The sequence below is a fragment of the Chelonoidis abingdonii genome, chromosome 5 (assembly GCF_003597395.2).
Source record: "Chelonoidis abingdonii isolate Lonesome George chromosome 5, CheloAbing_2.0, whole genome shotgun sequence".
NCBI classification, from domain to species: domain Eukaryota; kingdom Metazoa; phylum Chordata; order Testudines; family Testudinidae; genus Chelonoidis; species Chelonoidis abingdonii.
The window spans coordinates 87,053,094-87,070,441 of NC_133773.1; the positions used below are offsets into that span (position 1 = coordinate 87,053,094).

The 17,348-nt window shown below is 40.7% G+C and overlaps 1 protein-coding gene across 1 annotated transcript in view; it reads left to right on the forward strand.

Annotated features, from left to right (window-relative positions):
* The first annotated feature begins 809 nt into the window (after positions 1-809).
* The window catches only part of ASAH1 (N-acylsphingosine amidohydrolase 1), a 22,965-nt gene continuing 6,426 nt past the window's right edge, over positions 810-17,348 (forward strand). The window contains exons 1-7 of the mRNA XM_032798192.2: positions 810-989; positions 9,163-9,209; positions 9,416-9,506; positions 10,800-10,886; positions 12,832-12,910; positions 14,036-14,110; positions 15,742-15,787. Coding sequence (XP_032654083.1) covers positions 840-989; positions 9,163-9,209; positions 9,416-9,506; positions 10,800-10,886; positions 12,832-12,910; positions 14,036-14,110; positions 15,742-15,787 — 575 coding nt within the window. The 5' untranslated portion in view covers positions 810-839. The remainder of the gene's footprint in view (positions 990-9,162; positions 9,210-9,415; positions 9,507-10,799; positions 10,887-12,831; positions 12,911-14,035; positions 14,111-15,741; positions 15,788-17,348) is intronic.

The following is a 17,348-nucleotide window of genomic DNA, read 5'->3' on the forward strand; positions in this document are numbered from 1 at the left end:
TTTCTGGAGATGGTCAGTAGCCAATATAAATTGTGACTTTGAGTCCCCAGCCCTCACTTGCTCTTCAGTTGTCTATAATGTAACACTGAGCATATGGCTGCATATAGTTGTTAACTAACAACTAGAAGAAAGGATCAATACCAGCTACATTACTATTAGAGGGGATTTGAGGATTTCCTCCAATGCTCCCTACGACCATTTGTCAGCCATTGTATTGCAGTTTAAATAAATTACCAAAACAACTGAAACCAGAATGATTATATTGTTATTTTGACAAATAAAATTTGCAGAATTTTAAAATACTGTGCATAGAATTTTTAATTTTTGATGCAGAATTCCCCCACGAGTAAAAGGGCAACAAATCCTGTAGTGGACAATTATGGAACAATCTGCCAATGACAGAAACCCATTCCTTACCCCAGGAAGTTAGTGACTGGTTTATCCCAGGTGGCTGCATGAAGGCTTATAGCCCTGAAACAGTTTGAATCTTAGCTAATGCAAGTCTGGGTGTTCTCACTTCACTGCCCATATAACTACCCCTGCGCTTCCATTTTTTGCTATGACGGCTCTGGACCGCCGAAGCAGTGCGTTCCACAGGCCAATGGTGAGGTGCAAAAATAGCATTTCCTGGTGCCGGTTTTGGCGTGTGCTGGGGGCTGCTGCTACCTGCAGAGCCGCCAGGCCAAGCACCGCCCCTTGTTCGCTTCTCGCTGGGTGCCAGTGGAACATTCCTCACCTCCTCTCCCCCCTCCACCGCGAGCGGTACCTTCCCGGGGCCGGCGAGTCATGTGGCGCGCCCCACGCTGGGCGTGGTCGGTGCGGCCTCAGGGCTGTGTCACATGACACCACTTGTGTCTTGGTGCCTACGCGTACCGGCTCGGTCGGTCAGTCAGTGCGCGGCGGGGCCTAGGAGCAGGATGAGTGTCTCCCGCTGGTTGTTGCTGGTGGTCGCTGCCGCCGCGGCGCTCGCGGTGCTGGCCGAGGACCCGGTGAGCGGCGCGTGGGGGGCTGCGACGTGGGGCATTTCCCCGCGGGCTGCAGCAGTCGGTGCGCGGCTTCCCCCTTCCCTGGCGGGCAGGTCCCTCCGAGTCTCGCCCGCAGCGCCTTGCTGGAAAGCGCCGGCGGGGGGACTGCAGCCGGGCCGGGCGGGCCGGACAAGGGTTACCCCTGCATGCGGGAGGGAGCGCGGCCTTCACTGGCTCGGGCGCTCGCTGGGGTTGTGCCACCTGCACCGTTTTCCTCGCAGGCAGGGGTGGCCCTCGCCTGATGCTGCCTCTGGGGGGAACACGGAGCCTTGGCGGCAGTAGTTGGGTGCACGGGCCGCACCTCGCTATGCGAGGCACCGCCGCAGGCTGAGAGAGGAGACAGTGGGCTGCCACGCCTGGGTTAGTAGCAGGTAGATGGGATGTTTAGGAGCCTGGGAGTCAAGCTGGTTTCATTTGCTCTTTTAATTGGTATTGGTCTGAACTTTCAGAGTGGGGTTCCCAAAGCTGGTCACCTCGGTTAACCAGCCTGACCACCTAGCATTTCACAGCTGCAGTGCCCTCTGACTGCTTCTTAGTATCCTATCCTCTTTGGCATTAGTGGAGGCTGGGGGTGCTCAGCCCCCCCCCCTTTGAAAGTTAAACCACTTATCTAGGTGCCAAGCTCAAACTGTATCCCTTGTTAATGATGGAGATAGTTAGTGTTTTACTGTGCAGAAAGTGGTACTGTCCGCTCTACGGTAAGATCAACTGATTTTCATCCTGTTTTGTGTGCTGCTGAAGTTACAGGTTCATCTCCTCTTAACTATTTGACCCCAAACCCCTCTTTGTGTGGGTTACTGTAAAGTACAGCTTTATTCTGTAACACAGGAGGTGGTTGGGGCTGTTTATGCTGTTTGGTGAGGCCCTGAAACAGTTAACTAGTAGTTGTGTTGCTTAAGCAGAGTGATTTAAATGTGCAGATCTTTATTGGGAAAACTTGATTATTCTCTGTAGAAGGTATAGGCAGAAAACCAGTATTCAAATGAGATCTTTTAGGAGTAATGACTAATATTTATTAGTCTGCTTTCTGTGACAAAACATACAGTTAACACCTTACTGTAACACTTGAGTTAGGAAAAGTACAGACAAGATAATACACAGAGAAACAATGGTGACTTGTGGAGAACATTTGTGAGAACCAACTTTCCCTAAAAACTCCACTCAAGTTAGTGGCCGAAGGATCTTTTCTGAATTGAAGCTTGGATTTTCTTCAGTGGGAAAAGAAAACACTTGAAGGTTTGGGCAGTAGCCAGAATAGCAGAAATCTGTCCAAGCTAGTTGAACTCCTAGCTGATAAATTTACACAAATTGGCTTTTGTGGTAGCCCTGTGCAGCTGCCCTGTAACTTCTGTAACCTTCGTATACCTCAGAACTAATCCTTTCCATACCTGTAACTTAATTTCAGTAGTGGATGAAGTGTTACATGTATACATTTATGAAGCAGTTTGGGATACTTTGAGATAAGTGATCTATGTTTGCATTACAGTAGTTTCTAGAGACCTCATTCAGAATTGGGACCTCATTGTGCTAGGACCCATGCAAACAGTGATAACTTAAATCCCTGTCCTGAAGAACTTGGTCCTGAAGCCCCATCTTGAAAATGTATGTGAGTAACTTAACTTGGCATATGTGAGTAGTCTGAACTCAAGACTACTAATGTGTAAGGTAACTCACCTGTGTAATAAGTATTTGCAGGACTTTGGGCTAATTACAGACAATATGCAACAAGTGGATGCCTTATGAATCACAGCAGCAGCTGTTCAACTGTTCAGTACACTGTGTTTAAGTCCTGGATATGTTAATTTTAGATCATATGTAACCACTTCAAGATATTCTGTTTTTTAAATTTAACAAATTTCAGTAGTGGGCGATATGAGGGCAAGGCCCTTTATATATTTTAGATTACTTGATTAATAAGCTATTGTCCTGACAGTTGCTTTCCTTGTGCTTGCAATGATTATTTTGCATATTTTATTTACTTAATATACACTTCTGACTTTTCATTTGTTTTCTTTCTTGTATGAAAGATTAAGTTGGCAAAGGCTTCTTGATGAAATACTGCAGTACTACCCACAAACATACCAATACTGTTTTTAAAATGTGAAAGGAGGGAAGAATCTCAAGAGGACTGCATGCTGTGTTTATTGGTAGTGTTATATAGAGAATATAAGAATTTCTTTTTAAACCATTAAGTATGGCTACACATTTTTATTTTTAGAGGGAGTGAATACCAAATTGATTTTCTATAAAATGGTTTCCAATTTTTAAACAATTGTTTAGTAGCATAAATTTATACTGTATTTAATATATAAAAATATATCAAACAATAAACAATCCTAAGGATTCCTGAAAATCTCTACTACTGAGAATAAGGAATTCAGGAGGAGGAGAAGTCCTATTGACTTTAATAGGATATCTTGAAAATCTCTGCCAATACAGTTAGGTCAAGTTGTTTGTTTTAGAAGAGTCCACTTTAAATTCTTCTCCCTAGTCCACAGCAATTTACAACAGAACAATTGCTTCCTTTTATGACTTTGTGGTCTAGGTAACAGTTGTCTTGTTTCAGAAGTGAACCTTAATTCTATTACCATATCCTTTTTCAAAACACTGGAGTGACTCTCTCTCTCTTTTGTCTCAGGACATAAAATGTATTAAAGACATGCAGTGTAAGCAGAGTTCCTCATTTTGATTGTTTTCCTCTTAAGTATTCTGTATCAAGCATGCTGTTAGAACATTGCATATGAATGAGCTCACATACTCAAACTCTAATATATACATGACTTTTTGATGCAACTGCAAGGTCTTGTTGAATAAGTGATCATATCTCAATACGAGATGTGGCCTCCAGCAATACAAATATTTGTAATAAGTTTATAATAAAAGTATTGCAGAGGTAATTAAAGGGGGGCAAACGGGATCTTAAAATCTAGCCAGATTCTTAGATCCTGATCTTGCAATTGACTGCGCACAGGTGTATCCTTGGGGCTCCATGGTGACATGGAGCATACTGCTGTAGTGGCTTAGAAGCACTAGTGTGAAAATGTGTTGGGGTAGGCTGTTTAGAGATGTGACAGGAGAGTTGGTGGTAAAGTGGATAACTATGACTCATTTTAATTTGCGTAATTCAGTTTCGTAGAAAGAACTTCAGGTTTCTCTTTGATGCAGATACATTAGGTTAAAGTATACTTCATACCACCGGCAATCAAGCTGGTTTCTCTGTCACTAGTAATAAATATCATATAGGGGACATGCTTTCAGTTACAGCTGCGTAACCCTATTGTATTGAGAATTACACAGGTTGTAACTGAATGCCTTCAGTGAGTTGTACAACATAACTGAGGGCAAAACTTGGTCTTGCAATTTCAGCTTAGATAGAACTGAAAGCAGAAGAAAATTGGGCTCACTTGCCCTATCTGTGTTGGCTCTGCAATGCTGTTAAGTTTTGTATTACTTGTTACTATTATTCTGAAGGATGAAAAACAATCAGTAGGGTTATTACAGCATGACAGAGTATTGCCTTGTAAAGGGAGAAGTAAAGAAATTGTTTTATGGAACATAGAATTCTAAGCTGTCTTTAGTTACCAAAAGGATGCAGAATATCAATTAGTCCGATAGCTTTTAATGTGATATCTTTAATCTATAAAATACTATTTGATGTTATAGTAGTGCAAAGGGAGATTACTAGGAAAAGTAAGATTAGGTAAGGGAAATCTTAGACTGATTAGTGAGGGAAAACTACCAGAAATTCTGGAGTAAAAATATTCTTCCAAGGCAGTGATGAAATCCCTGTTGTTTGGAATGCTTAGAATGGACAATTTACACTTATAAAGTTCATCTGGATATTTAAATAGGCTGGGCTTGAAAAGTTTACTCAACTGTTACTATTCTGGGCACTAATGCTACTATCTACAGTGAGAAATGTGGCACCATGGCTCCTGCAGTTTACAAGAACTAAAACAGCTTTGTTCTGTATTTAAATGTAACTGTCAGCTTTCTATTTAATAAACTCAGAGTAAATAGATGAGTGACTTTTTTGGACTCCCTTTCTTCATAACTTGGCTTCACTCACTTTGATCATGGCATATGTTTTCTATGTTGTCTTCAGTGTCTTTCATCTTACTTTTTCCCCTGCATTATCTTTTTCTAATTTTTTTCCCCTTTCTGTGTCACCTCCACAATCTATCATGTTTCTCACCCTCTCACATACATTCATGTACACATGAGATTTGGAAAAACCAACATCTAACAGTCAAAACAAAACCTGGTAGCAAAAGGTTGGTAAGAAAGATGCAACCTGTCTGGGCCAATGTCCAAGCAAGAAGCTATCCTATCTCCAACCAAAACTTCCTAGCTATTGAGAGAGAGGAAAGTATAGGAATTTTTACAAAGATGCTGCTTCAGGCCCCTGCTTCCAGGCTACACTTTTTGTAGCAGCCTCTGATTAAGTGTCTGACATACCTGAAGCCCACTTTCATGGCTTCTGAAAGGGAAGAGAATATTTTTCTGTCTGTAAAAGCAGCTTGACTGTTAAGAGGAAAGGGTGTATCTCCTCTATCCTTCCTCCAACTTCACGATAGTTGTGAAGGAAAGAAGCTTCATGATATTACCACACTAATAGCTCCAGACCTGCTCCTAATTTCATTCTGTTGCTGGGAAATGTATTGATTTCACTGTTCTAGAGAAGCTTCTGAACAGCAGCAATGAAACTACAGTCTTGTCAATTTCATGCTTTTGCTTAGGAAAGCCCTGAATAGTAGATGCTCTGGAACTTGCTGAAGATCTGGGAACATCAGTGTATGTTGGTTCAAGAATGGAAGGCTATCTTTGTAACTCTCCACCTAGAAACTTGTTTTGTTTGGAAAGTTAAGTTCAAGAAAACAGACGCCATACTTGTTTTAAGTGGTTTTTTTTTAAAACATTAGCTCTTACATAACATGCACAATGACTATAACTGAAAGACTAGAAAAGTCACTTCGGTTTTTCTTAAGTTTATTTCCTTCGAGTACCCACAAAGGACAGTTTCGCATCCCAGCCCACCCCACACCCTCTTTGATTGTGTGGGTTATTTTACACAACTAGAGAAAGGGGAAGCCTTTTAAGAGTGATTATGGAACAGCCAAAATTAGCTTGGGGGTATAGCAGCATATATAGGACCTGAAATAACAAACTTTAAAAAAAAAATTTTGGATTTCAAGCTAATGTCCTATTATGTTCAATTGGCTAGAGGCAATAATGTTCCCTCAATTAATATAGACATGGGCTAGGTTACCATATTGAGCTTCTTATCAACAAAAGGATTCTGGAGTATCCAGCTGTCACTTAAAAAACAAAACACAAAACAAAACAAAAACACAACACCATTCTCCAAGAAGCCAAATTTCTAAACTGAAATTTGTCATTTTGCCTTAACAGTAGATCACTATGAAGCAGTTGTGCGCATTGCCTGGAAGTCTGCAAACTTACAATGTTTACCTAGTTTTTCTTTTATAATTTAGTTATGAAGGGATGATGAGTTTTTAAACAATGCTGACGACAAAACCATGGATTATTTTGAGATACGTGAATATTTGTCTGCTTAGCAGTGTGTTTCAGCCAGATATCTATTTTGGAAGTGGCACTGTACTAATTGCCTGACCTAGTTCTGATTTTGCTTTATCTGTTAAACAGAGATGCATGTGATGGAATATTTCCTTTTTAGTATTGTGAAATGTTAGTTTCACAAGATATAGTTTGGCTGTTCAGAATTCCAACTCCTTATAGCCTTCTCTGTCACCTGATGTCTACAGCTAGCTTCCTTATTTTAAATTCCTTAATTTTGTAGTTAGCGTCTGTAAGTTTGAAATTTGTTTTACCTTTGCCTTAATTAGGAAGATATAACAACTGCACAACATTGTTTTCATGCCCATGAACCTGCATACTTCCTATAGTCACATCTAGCATGAGCTTTGATTCTCCTCATAAAGTTTCTTCCCAATCACTCCAGACAGAAAGAATACAAATGTATTACATTTATTTAGTGCTCTGCTGATTGCTGTTCTTAGCTGTGACTCTATAGTGACTAGGACAACAGGGTAAATAAGCAGCAGCTGCCTGCCAAAGGGTAACTTCTGTGATAGGTGTAAAATCTCTTTGCTAACTTAATTTGTTACAGATCAAAAATCCTCACACCAATTATATTGCATAAGTATTAAAAATGTTAATTAAATGTCCTGTCTTCCTCTGCAATACCGTGGATTAACTTGTAAAATAGAAGGTACCTTGCACAGTGTCACAGGCTATTTGAATTTATGAATCTAGAAGGCTTAAGATGAGTTGCTCAAGGACAACTGTCGTCTCCATCCAGATTGTTGAACATGGATATGCTGGCTGTCAGTTGTTTAGTCTGAGTGAGTTGTATGCCCATTTGCCAAGGACAAACTTAATCTTTCTTACTCGTGCAACCAAATAAACTGCAAATTGACCATCTGCTTGTTTACTTGTAAATGGCATTTGTTCCCATAAAACACTTTGGGGTGCACTTGTTCTGTAGGGCAATGTGGGGTGTGCTTGGGTGAACAAAACTCAGAAGTAGGCTGGTATTTTTTTCATTACTTCTGTTAGCTGGCTACACTTACAAGTCAAATGAGGTAAGTTGCCAGAGTGGAATAGCTGGTGCAGCACAGGATTGGGAGCAGGGAGACTTGGGTTCTGACTCTGATGCTGACTCCAGACTGTGCTATACTACAAAAAGTAGTCATTGCTCACATTGGGTGCAGTTGTTATGCTTGGGATTATGTTGGCAGTTAATCAGTTTCTATATTGATGCTGAATGTTAAATTAATTAAATGGTGCCAAATGTAATTTGCCCTTGGCTACATTGCATTTAATTCATATTCAGCACCAGTTTAGCTGCACATGTCAGCAGTAGGTAATGGCTGTACCATATAGCAAGCTCTTATGACTTGAGGCAAACCACTTAATTTGTATATGGTTTTGTCACCCATCTGTCAGACAAGGATAATATCAAACATGCCTATCTTGTATGTGTGTGGTGATTTACTTAACACTTCTGAATTATTCTGACCTCGTAACAGAATGCTTTGTAAATGCTAGGTGCTATCACTGGCACCTCTGATCACAGTAGGAATCATCAGTTAATATATAGGATTAAATGCAAGCCATTAGCTTGTCCACTGAGCAATAAATAATCTTAAATTCACTTGTTCATCTTGGACTACCAAAATATGGGATTTTTTCCTAGCCTGTTATGATTGCTCAGCTAACTAACTAGTTAGATTATTCTTTGATAAGTGTGAATGATTCCCTATCATCTCCAAGCAGCCGCTTGTGTCTGAGCATCTTAAGGCCAGGGTTACTGTCCTACTTCCTCTGTCAGGCCTTTTAAGGACTCTACAGCAGGCTCTCTTGCTTCAACATCACCCCTCCTTGGAGCTCATTTATTACAAAAACATCATGCAAATAATCCAGAACAAAAATCCCAAAGCATCATCCATCTATCACCACCAGTGCATCTAAATCCATTGACATAACACATACCACACTCCTAATGCCTCTTTGGTCTTCTCCTGGCCTTCTGCCAGGATAGCCACCCAACCCTTCTACCTGGAGTACAACCCCACTATTCCCTCTCTGCTGGGAATTCATCCATGTCAGGGGAACATACCTGACTCCTGTCCTGTTAACTTTTTTCTAGCTCTCCAGCATGTAGATCTCCTCTGTTGCACCCTTTTTTCTAGCTCTCCAGCATGTAGATCTCCTCTGTTGCACCCTTGCCTTCAGTCTTCTCTGGTCCTTGGTTTCAAGCTCTCCAGCTTGGAAGTCAGTAGGTAATTCCCTCTCTAGCCTGGGGAGGTCAGCCAGTGAACACCTGTGCAGCTTTTCCTCAGACTGCCTTCCCTGTGTGCTTCTCCCTGATCCTTTATAGCTGCATGTGCTGTCTGGTCCCCCTAACTGGTCAAACTGGAAGCACCTGTACTGGCACAAGGGCGCTGGACATGCTTCATTTAAAAGGACCAAAAACCTAAGACTACATAGCATATTAAAAAAAAAAAAAAAAATCTGCTAACCAAGAAGCAGGTTTAGGGGGGAAAAAAAAACACCTTACATTCTTAAACTGTAGTGTGTTCTCTCTTTACAGTTTGGAGAAGATTGCAGAAGTAAAACATATCCTCCTGCAGGACCAACGTGAGTAACTCAAATTACTGATCCACATTACAGGAAAACAGTGAATATGGCGGGAGGGGAGAGGAACGGGGAGGCAGTTTAAGCTTCTGGCTTGCTCGCATAACAGAATCAAACAAAAACATCTCTTCCATAGTTTTGGCCTTGTACTTGGTATAGCACAGTTTTATAAACTTGTATAAATATGAACGTTGGTACTTGTTTTTCAGATTCAAAGGGACGGTTCCAACATACATCATAAATCTTGATTTACCTCCCAGCAGAAGATGGGATAAATTGCTGAGTGACAAAAAAATAGAGGTATGAAATAAAAGCTTTTGCTCTTAAGTTTATCTTTAATAACTTGTATATAACTTTTTCATGGAGACTCACAGGAAAGAATGAGTGGGAAGAATTTACCTTTGAAGTATTTAATGACTAATGTTTAATTCCAGTCTTCTGTACCTAAACTGGTCTGACTTAAGGTCTTGACCAGGGGAAAAAATAAATGGTGGTTTAAGTAAACACTTTCTTCTACAAAATGTTTATTCTCAAACTGGATCTGACATAATAGAAGGTAAGTTAACTAGTAATTAGAACGCTTTGAAGAATGGTGTTTCCTGAGGTGGACTTAATTTTACTTATCAACTTTTTCTCCTTAAATCTCAACATATTTATTATGAGGGAATTGTGCCAGAGTGACAGCCCTCTGGGGGCTGAAGTATTCTATCCACAAACACAGGATACAGCAGTAGTAGTCTTAACTTTCCCACTGATCCAGTCAGTATGCCTCCTTCCTAATTTGGAGAAACTGACTCTGGTGCTGAATGAGTAGTCCATTCCTCACATCATGCTGTTTTTGGCCCTCCTAACACTGTAAATTAGGGCACAGACTGTAGTGGAGCGTTTTGTGGTGTGGAAAGAGGTCACTAAGTTTGGTTCATTCAAGCTATCTAATAAGCCATTGGGTAGGAATAGCTCTTGAACACTGTTCAAGTGTGTTTGGTTTGAACCTGAAGAGAGAAGGAACTGTTTCAGATTTTCAGATCTGCCTATCTCTAAAGTTAGGCTTAATTAATATTTAGGCCACTAATTAGAAGTAGCTTTTCACCCCAGATGTGTTGAAGTCAATGCAAGAAGCGGATGCCCAGTGTCAGCTGGGGCTGTTCATCACCTCTTAAAACTAAGCTAGTTCTGCTTTTGCCCAAATATAGGTTTTAGGAACCTGTTAGCTAGACTTGAAAATATTGGTCTATATTTTTACCTGTATTTTAGACCATGTACTCCCTCTCGAACCATGTAAACCAAATCAATGGAGTTTCACCATTTACAACAGGATTGCATTTGTTACGTGCTCTCAAGTGGAGCAAATTTGAAGCTTCTCTAGTGTATGTACTTGAGATAAGTTGCTTGGAATAAGGACCTTTATTGTCTTGTGGGAATGATACTGAGTAAGGGTTCCAGAATTGGGCTCTTAAATGGCTGCAGAAATTGGCAATGTTTGTCTCTCATCACTAGCATCAGATTATCATTTTTGCTTTTATCATTTCCTATATTAAAATGCAAAAGTTATCACAATCTTGAACTCTCTTAACTTCATTTTTGCCTTTCTAGTTGAAGACTGTAATTCTGAGTATTAAAAATATAGCAAATGCATTCGTCCCAAGTGGCAAAGTTGTTGAAATAGTGGATACTAAGTTGGTAAGTACCTTCAGTGTCTTTGTGTTTTTTGTTTTTGTTTTTTTTAAAAAAAACCCATCAAACTGCATGCCCTAGCCTCCAGAATGCAGTTCTAGAATTCATAGAAATGTAGGGCAGGAAGGGACCTTGAGAGGTCATCAGGTCCAGCCTCCTGCACAGAAACAGGATCAAATACACCTAGACCATCTCTGACAAGTTTGTCCAACCTGTTGTTAAAACCTCTAGTGATGGGGGTTCCACAACCTCCCTTGGAAGCCTATTCCAGAGATTAACTACTCTTATGGGTAGAAAGTTTTTCCCTTGCTGTAGATTGTCTGTTACTTCTCCAGAGACTGAGATTTCCGATGTGATAGATACTTATTCTTAGTTTGGAAAACTTATTTTCTGGAGTTTAAATTCTATCTGAAGCCAAATGGTAAACTGAGGAAAAAATTATCGCAAGTGTTCTGTTTTGGGGGAATTCTTACGAATTCAAGAAAGTTTGAAGTTAGCCTTCCTATCCAGTAGGAAAATTCATACGCGATTGAAAATGACTTGGTCTCTTTAACAAAACAGACTTATTGCAATACTGTTTTTTCTGCTGTGCTGTACACCTTCTTAGTCAGTTCCTTTAGTTTATTGAATGTGGCATAAGTGTCTGACCACAACAGCACTAGTGAATTTACTACACGGTCTTGATCAGAGTCCATTGTTTTGGACTAACAGCAAAACTGTGGCCCCTCCCCTTTAACTACTAACAGATATATGAAGTATTTGAGTAATTCACGAGCATGACAAAACTGAATTGAAACAGTACAGTTTTTAGCAGCAGCAGTAATATCTGGAGTTAAAAGTACCATTTTACTATGTGCAGTTTTGCAAAGGGTAAAAGGGACAATAGCAAGAGAAATTGTGGATGTGGTATTGATTGATCTATATTGTAAGAGACATGTCTGTGTACACTATTTCCCTTTTATCCTTTGTACATTTTTGACCTTCTCAGCTGCTAGACTGACTGAAATGATTATTTTTTAAACTCTCTTAAGATAAGGAGACCACATGAAACAGTCCTAAGAGCAAGACATAAGAAGGCATTTCAGAATCACTAGAAGTTAGATTCTTTGGGTAAAACCTTCAAGCCTGGTTGATCCAGGCTTGTTACAGCACCTGGGCAGGGAGCAAGATGACATGGCCACATATGCTAGCTGTGCTCAAGCTAATGTGCTAAAAATAGCAGTGTGGCTGTTGCAGCATGGGCTAGCCACCCAAGTACAGACCTCGGGGGTCAGGCAGGCTTGTACTTGGTCAGCTAATTCATGCCATAGCCCGGGCTGCAGTGCCCATGTTGCTATCTTTGTCATGTTAGCTTAAGCAGAGCTAGTGTGTGTGTGTCTTCCTGGACTGGGAAGTGCACTCCCAGTTGCAGTGTAGACATAACATTAGACAACTCTACTTGCCTCATCCTGAAGGCAGCAGGAGGCCAGGTCTGTTCCTACACAATTTACAACAGTCTCATGTCACTGGATTAGAAGGCACTGTGGCTACACCCCATCCTACTTCCTCTCACTCCACTGTGGCAGAGAATAGGTGGTGTAGCTAGGGATTCCCCTAATCAGCGTTACTGTAAATGGTGCCTGGGACTTATGTCTTGGTCTTAATGGTGACAAGACTATACTTATCTCTTATTACTGTCTGTAGTCTCAAATTAACTGGACATTGTGCCCATCTCCATTGTTTGAGTGTAGAGATTTTAATAAACTTAATTTGTATTCTTAAGGTGCTTCCTTGCCTTTCAATTTCTTCCACAAACCTCTCATATATTTTCAGAGATATTCAATGTCCAGTTTTATGTCCGCCTAGAAAGATGTGACGATGAGAGAGCCTCCGTTTAGAGACCAAGATATTATTCATCTTCAGTTCCAATTTAAACAAATTTTTTTTTTTTTTTTTTTTTTTTGTCCCTCAGGTTCGACTGATTTCCACCCTTCCCTACCCTTTCAATGAAGAGCTCAAAGGGATTGCCAGTGCTTCAGGCATTCCTTTGGGTAATAATTTAAACATTTCAGTTCTATAATGTCTGAATCACTGATTATTTTTCCCCTTTAAAATTGCAGCGTATTTATCACATTAGCCTACACTCCCTGATTATTCAGTGTATAACTGGTAATTTAGTGAAGCACTTTGATGCTTTAAATGAAAACATCATTTGTAGGAACATGATGACCACAAATGACACTTGAAAGATTGCGACTTGTAACCCTTCTGTCCAGTGATGCCCCTCTCCCCGATGATCTTGTGAAGCAGATCTTCTGCTGGGAGATATGGAAGCTGTCAGCCTAGGACTGCTAGAAGTTGTAGCACTCCTTTGGTGAGAGTTCTTTGCCTTTCTGTATACCCACTCCCAACGTGCCAAGAGGGGCAGGGTAGGATTGCTTGTGAGACTTTTCTCCCCAGAAAGGCATGTGTAGCTACATGCCACAGTGAAATGCAGGCTGCATCCGCACTGCAATATGTAGCTACATGTGCAAATGAAAGGTATCCCACTGCCAGAGCCACACTGCTTAAAAATAGCCTTTTAGACTAGGGAGGTGCTGCTTGGACATGCAGAGAGCCATGTAGGTACATACCCACAGGGTTCAGGTGTGACTTTAATTGCCTAAGCAATGCGTCACCATCTACGCTGCTGTTTATACCCATGCTAGGGGGGCATGCCACTTATGTACTCTACATGCTGATGTAAGGTGGGTATTCCATTTTCTCTGCCAGAATCCAGGCAGATCAGGAGAACCACTGATCTGTGCTTTTTTCCCCTAACAAACCTGGCAGTGTGCAAGCAGCATGAGCAGTGCTATGTTGAAGATTTTGTGTGATACAAGTTGCTAAACAAGGAAAGCTGTATCTTCAGTGTCAGATTTGGGTGGGCACGTAGGTGCAAGAGAGAATCTAGTCCCCATGTTCGTTTAGTTCTTAAGATATTAAAGCTCCTTATACCTCGTGAGGCTCTTGCCTTTAAGTGAACTGGCCATTCACTCAAATCCCAAGGGTCAAGTTAAAATACTAGAGAGGAGTGCTGTAGGATTCTCCTTTCTCTAATAGGCTTCTTTTCTAATAGCTATTCTTTTTATTGACAGTCTGGCACTTTGAATGAATGTTCCTCTCTTTTTTTCTAGGAGAAATTGTTCTGTTTAATATCTTCTATGAAATCTTTACAGTATGCACTTCAATAGTAGCAGAAGACAAATCCGGTAAAGTCTGTTCCTAACCACTTTTATTGTGAATCTTATGGGAGCAATGGCTTTTGTCCTGTGTAAATATTTTTTGATTGAGCTTTTGATAATAGTCTACCAGGAACTTTGCTATTGCAGGCTTCTGTTGCTTGCTCTGTTGCTGTCCAGCTGCATGAAGTGGTTTGCTCAAGGTCACTGCACCCATTTCCCCTTCTGGAATGTAGAGATGATGATGATAATATTGAACTCTATAAATTGTGTTGTGATCTATAGATGAAGAGCACTATATACAAGTTACGTACTTTATGTGAAAGGTGCTCAGCTACTGTGGTGATGGGCAGCATTTATGTAACTCTAACCCAAATAGTTTTAAGTGGCTGATTCATACCTACTGAATTAAAAAAATAAATCACTCCATGGTCACAGTGTTCTCCGTTGCTATGTGAGAGGACTGGGTTTCAGGTTTTGTTTTCTTGGTCCATTCTTTCCCCTTCCTAAACTGCACAGGCACTAATATGAGTTGTTGCAAAAGGAGTCTTCCATTTTTCAGCCAAATGGGTGATCACTTTGAGGGTAAAGTGAATTAAGTGAACAAATGGCATGAGGATTTCATTTGCTGCTTTTTCCCTTCCTAGAAATTAGTTCTGATATTACACGGTCACTCTTCCCACAAGCAGTTCCACTGGGTAGGGTCCACTGGCTCCCTCGACACCTTCGAGGAGCAGTAGGCACTGTCTGGGCTTCTCTGCTCAGTATCCCCATCCGGTACCCTCGTTTTGAACCTATGACCTTCACTTCACTCCGTGTTTTTTTTATTGATTGTCCCCCATAATCACTTGGTCCTTGAGTCCAGTCGTCCTTCCTGCTAGGCTGGGGGGAAGGGAGGGGTCTTTAGGAAAAACCTCCCAGGTTTTCCATTAAGAAACATTGAGTTTTTACAGTGAACAAAACACCTTTACAAACAGAGTAGACCATCTACTCATTTAAAACAAAATACTCAAATATCTGTGGATTGAAGCAGTAAACTGGAACTGCTTTGTATTCATCATTCCATGGACTCTGAAACACTAGTAGCAATCTGTAAAGTACCATAACTTTCCTTATGTTTCAAATTTACTAGGGTAGTTGAAATGCCTTTCCAAGTCTCCAGGAAGACACAGCATTTTTAAAGTTACCTGATTATGTATTCACTCAGGTTTTCTAGCATGTTATCAAATTAACATTCCATTTTATTTAAAAAAAATTAATGGGAAAACTGGGAGAATTGTATTTTAATGCCCAGATAATGTTGGGATCGGAATCTGTTTTGATATGGAAAACAATGAGACAAGTGTCATTCATCAGAGAGAAAAAGCTAAGATTAGAAAACATTAAATTTTAGAAAGGGAAAGCTTTAGAAGCAGGCTTGTTCCAAATATTGTTTTGGCAAAGGTAGCTTATTTGGTTTCCCCAATCATTCTTACCATGGAATGGTCTTCCTTGGCATCCATATTGGTATAGCAAGAACACCCACAACAGCATCCAATTTATAAAATCTTGTATCTGCTATGAGTTCAGCTTGTCTATTTTTCTTCAGTCAGACGGAGCCTTAACCCCCTAAGTGTCTGTTTTAAAAATATGTATTAAAATAACTTCTCTTCTAAATCCAGGAAAGCTGTACCACGCTAGAAATTTAGATTTTGGACTATTTCTTGGGTAAGTACATATGTGTGTGTTTGTCCCTTTACACATCATAGAATGATTTCAAATAAGAGTCCTAAAAGCAACCTAGGCTTGAATGTTACTCTGTTTGCTGTTTTTCAGTACAAACTATTAATTTTACATTTACACTGACTGTTGCAACTAGTTACTGTAGCTAACTTTTCACTGTATAATGAAAAAGACTAGTACAGGCTAAGAGTACAGCTCTCCTAACCTCAAGTAGTAAAATGACCCTTATTCCATACTTAGCAGAAATGGCTGTCATTCCATTTTTAAAAATATCATATCTTGTCCTGTTAGCATGGAAAAGCCCCATAGATGGCACAAGTGACTCTTCCCCTTCTTCACACAAACACCCAGCAATGGGTATGAATAGTTGTTGGAAACACTTGCACTCTGTGTGCTCCTCTGTCCCAGCAGATTGAACTCACTCTGGCACAGAGTCTGCTGCGGCACAAAACACAAAGGAAACAATGTAAAAGAAAAGTAGTGGATCTCTGGGGTCACCAGGCTTTTGGCTTTGGTCGATATCTAATTCTTCTAGTGGCATCATGTGAACTGAAGAAGCACTTGTACCATGCCATCTGGATTATTCCTGTTGCTTATTGTATAGTCCTGTGTATGTATACATACACATGCTACGGCACCATGAGTGTGAACTTTGGCATTTAGTTTCTTTAAAAGGATAGCTGGATCAAACATAGATTTTAGCTTTTACATTTCCTAAGATCAGTAGAAATGTTTCCATGGGAACTTTTTAAATTCTCTTGGAGAGTTTGCATCCCAAATATTGCACCATGCTAGTGCACGAGTCTAGTAAACAAAACTGACCAGTTTGTATCTTTTTCTTAGCTCAGAGAATGTAAACCATACTCAGTGAAAAGTAAACTGAGTATGAAACAAGGGTGAGATTTTACCACTCTTAAAACTATCTGGGATGCTGCTTAGTGTGCTTTGTTTTTTAAATGTGTATACATTTAACCTGGCTATCACTGCACTTTCAGGTTGTTTTCAGTTTTTATTGTTCTTAAATAACTACATGGATAATAGTTATCATATGTCCCTAGTGTCTGAGGCTTACTGTGCACCTTGCTGCTTATAGACAGATGGGCTAAAGACTCAACTGTAGTATTCTGTGAAATCTCTCTAAACAGTTCAGCTTAGATTTGGATAACCGGTATTACTGTACAGGTCATTGTTTTCTTGACCTCTCTCAGCATTCACAATCTGTTCTGTCCAGAAGCAGGTAGTCTACTCACTATATTGTATATCTTCTAATGATCTGGTGTTTGTATCCATATAGAGTCTATATCGGGTGGGCAAACTTTTTTTAGCTTGAGGGCTGCATCAGGTTTCGTAAATTGTATGGAGGGCCGGTTAGGGGAGGGGGTTGTGGCCCAGCCCCCCCCTCCCACCCCAGGACCCCTGCCTCGACGAACTCTGTCTGTTCCCTGATGGCCCCTCTGGGACCTCTGTCCCATCCACACACACCCCCGCTCCCACTGCCCCATCCAACCCCTCGTCTCATTCCTGACGCCCGCCCCCCCCTACACCC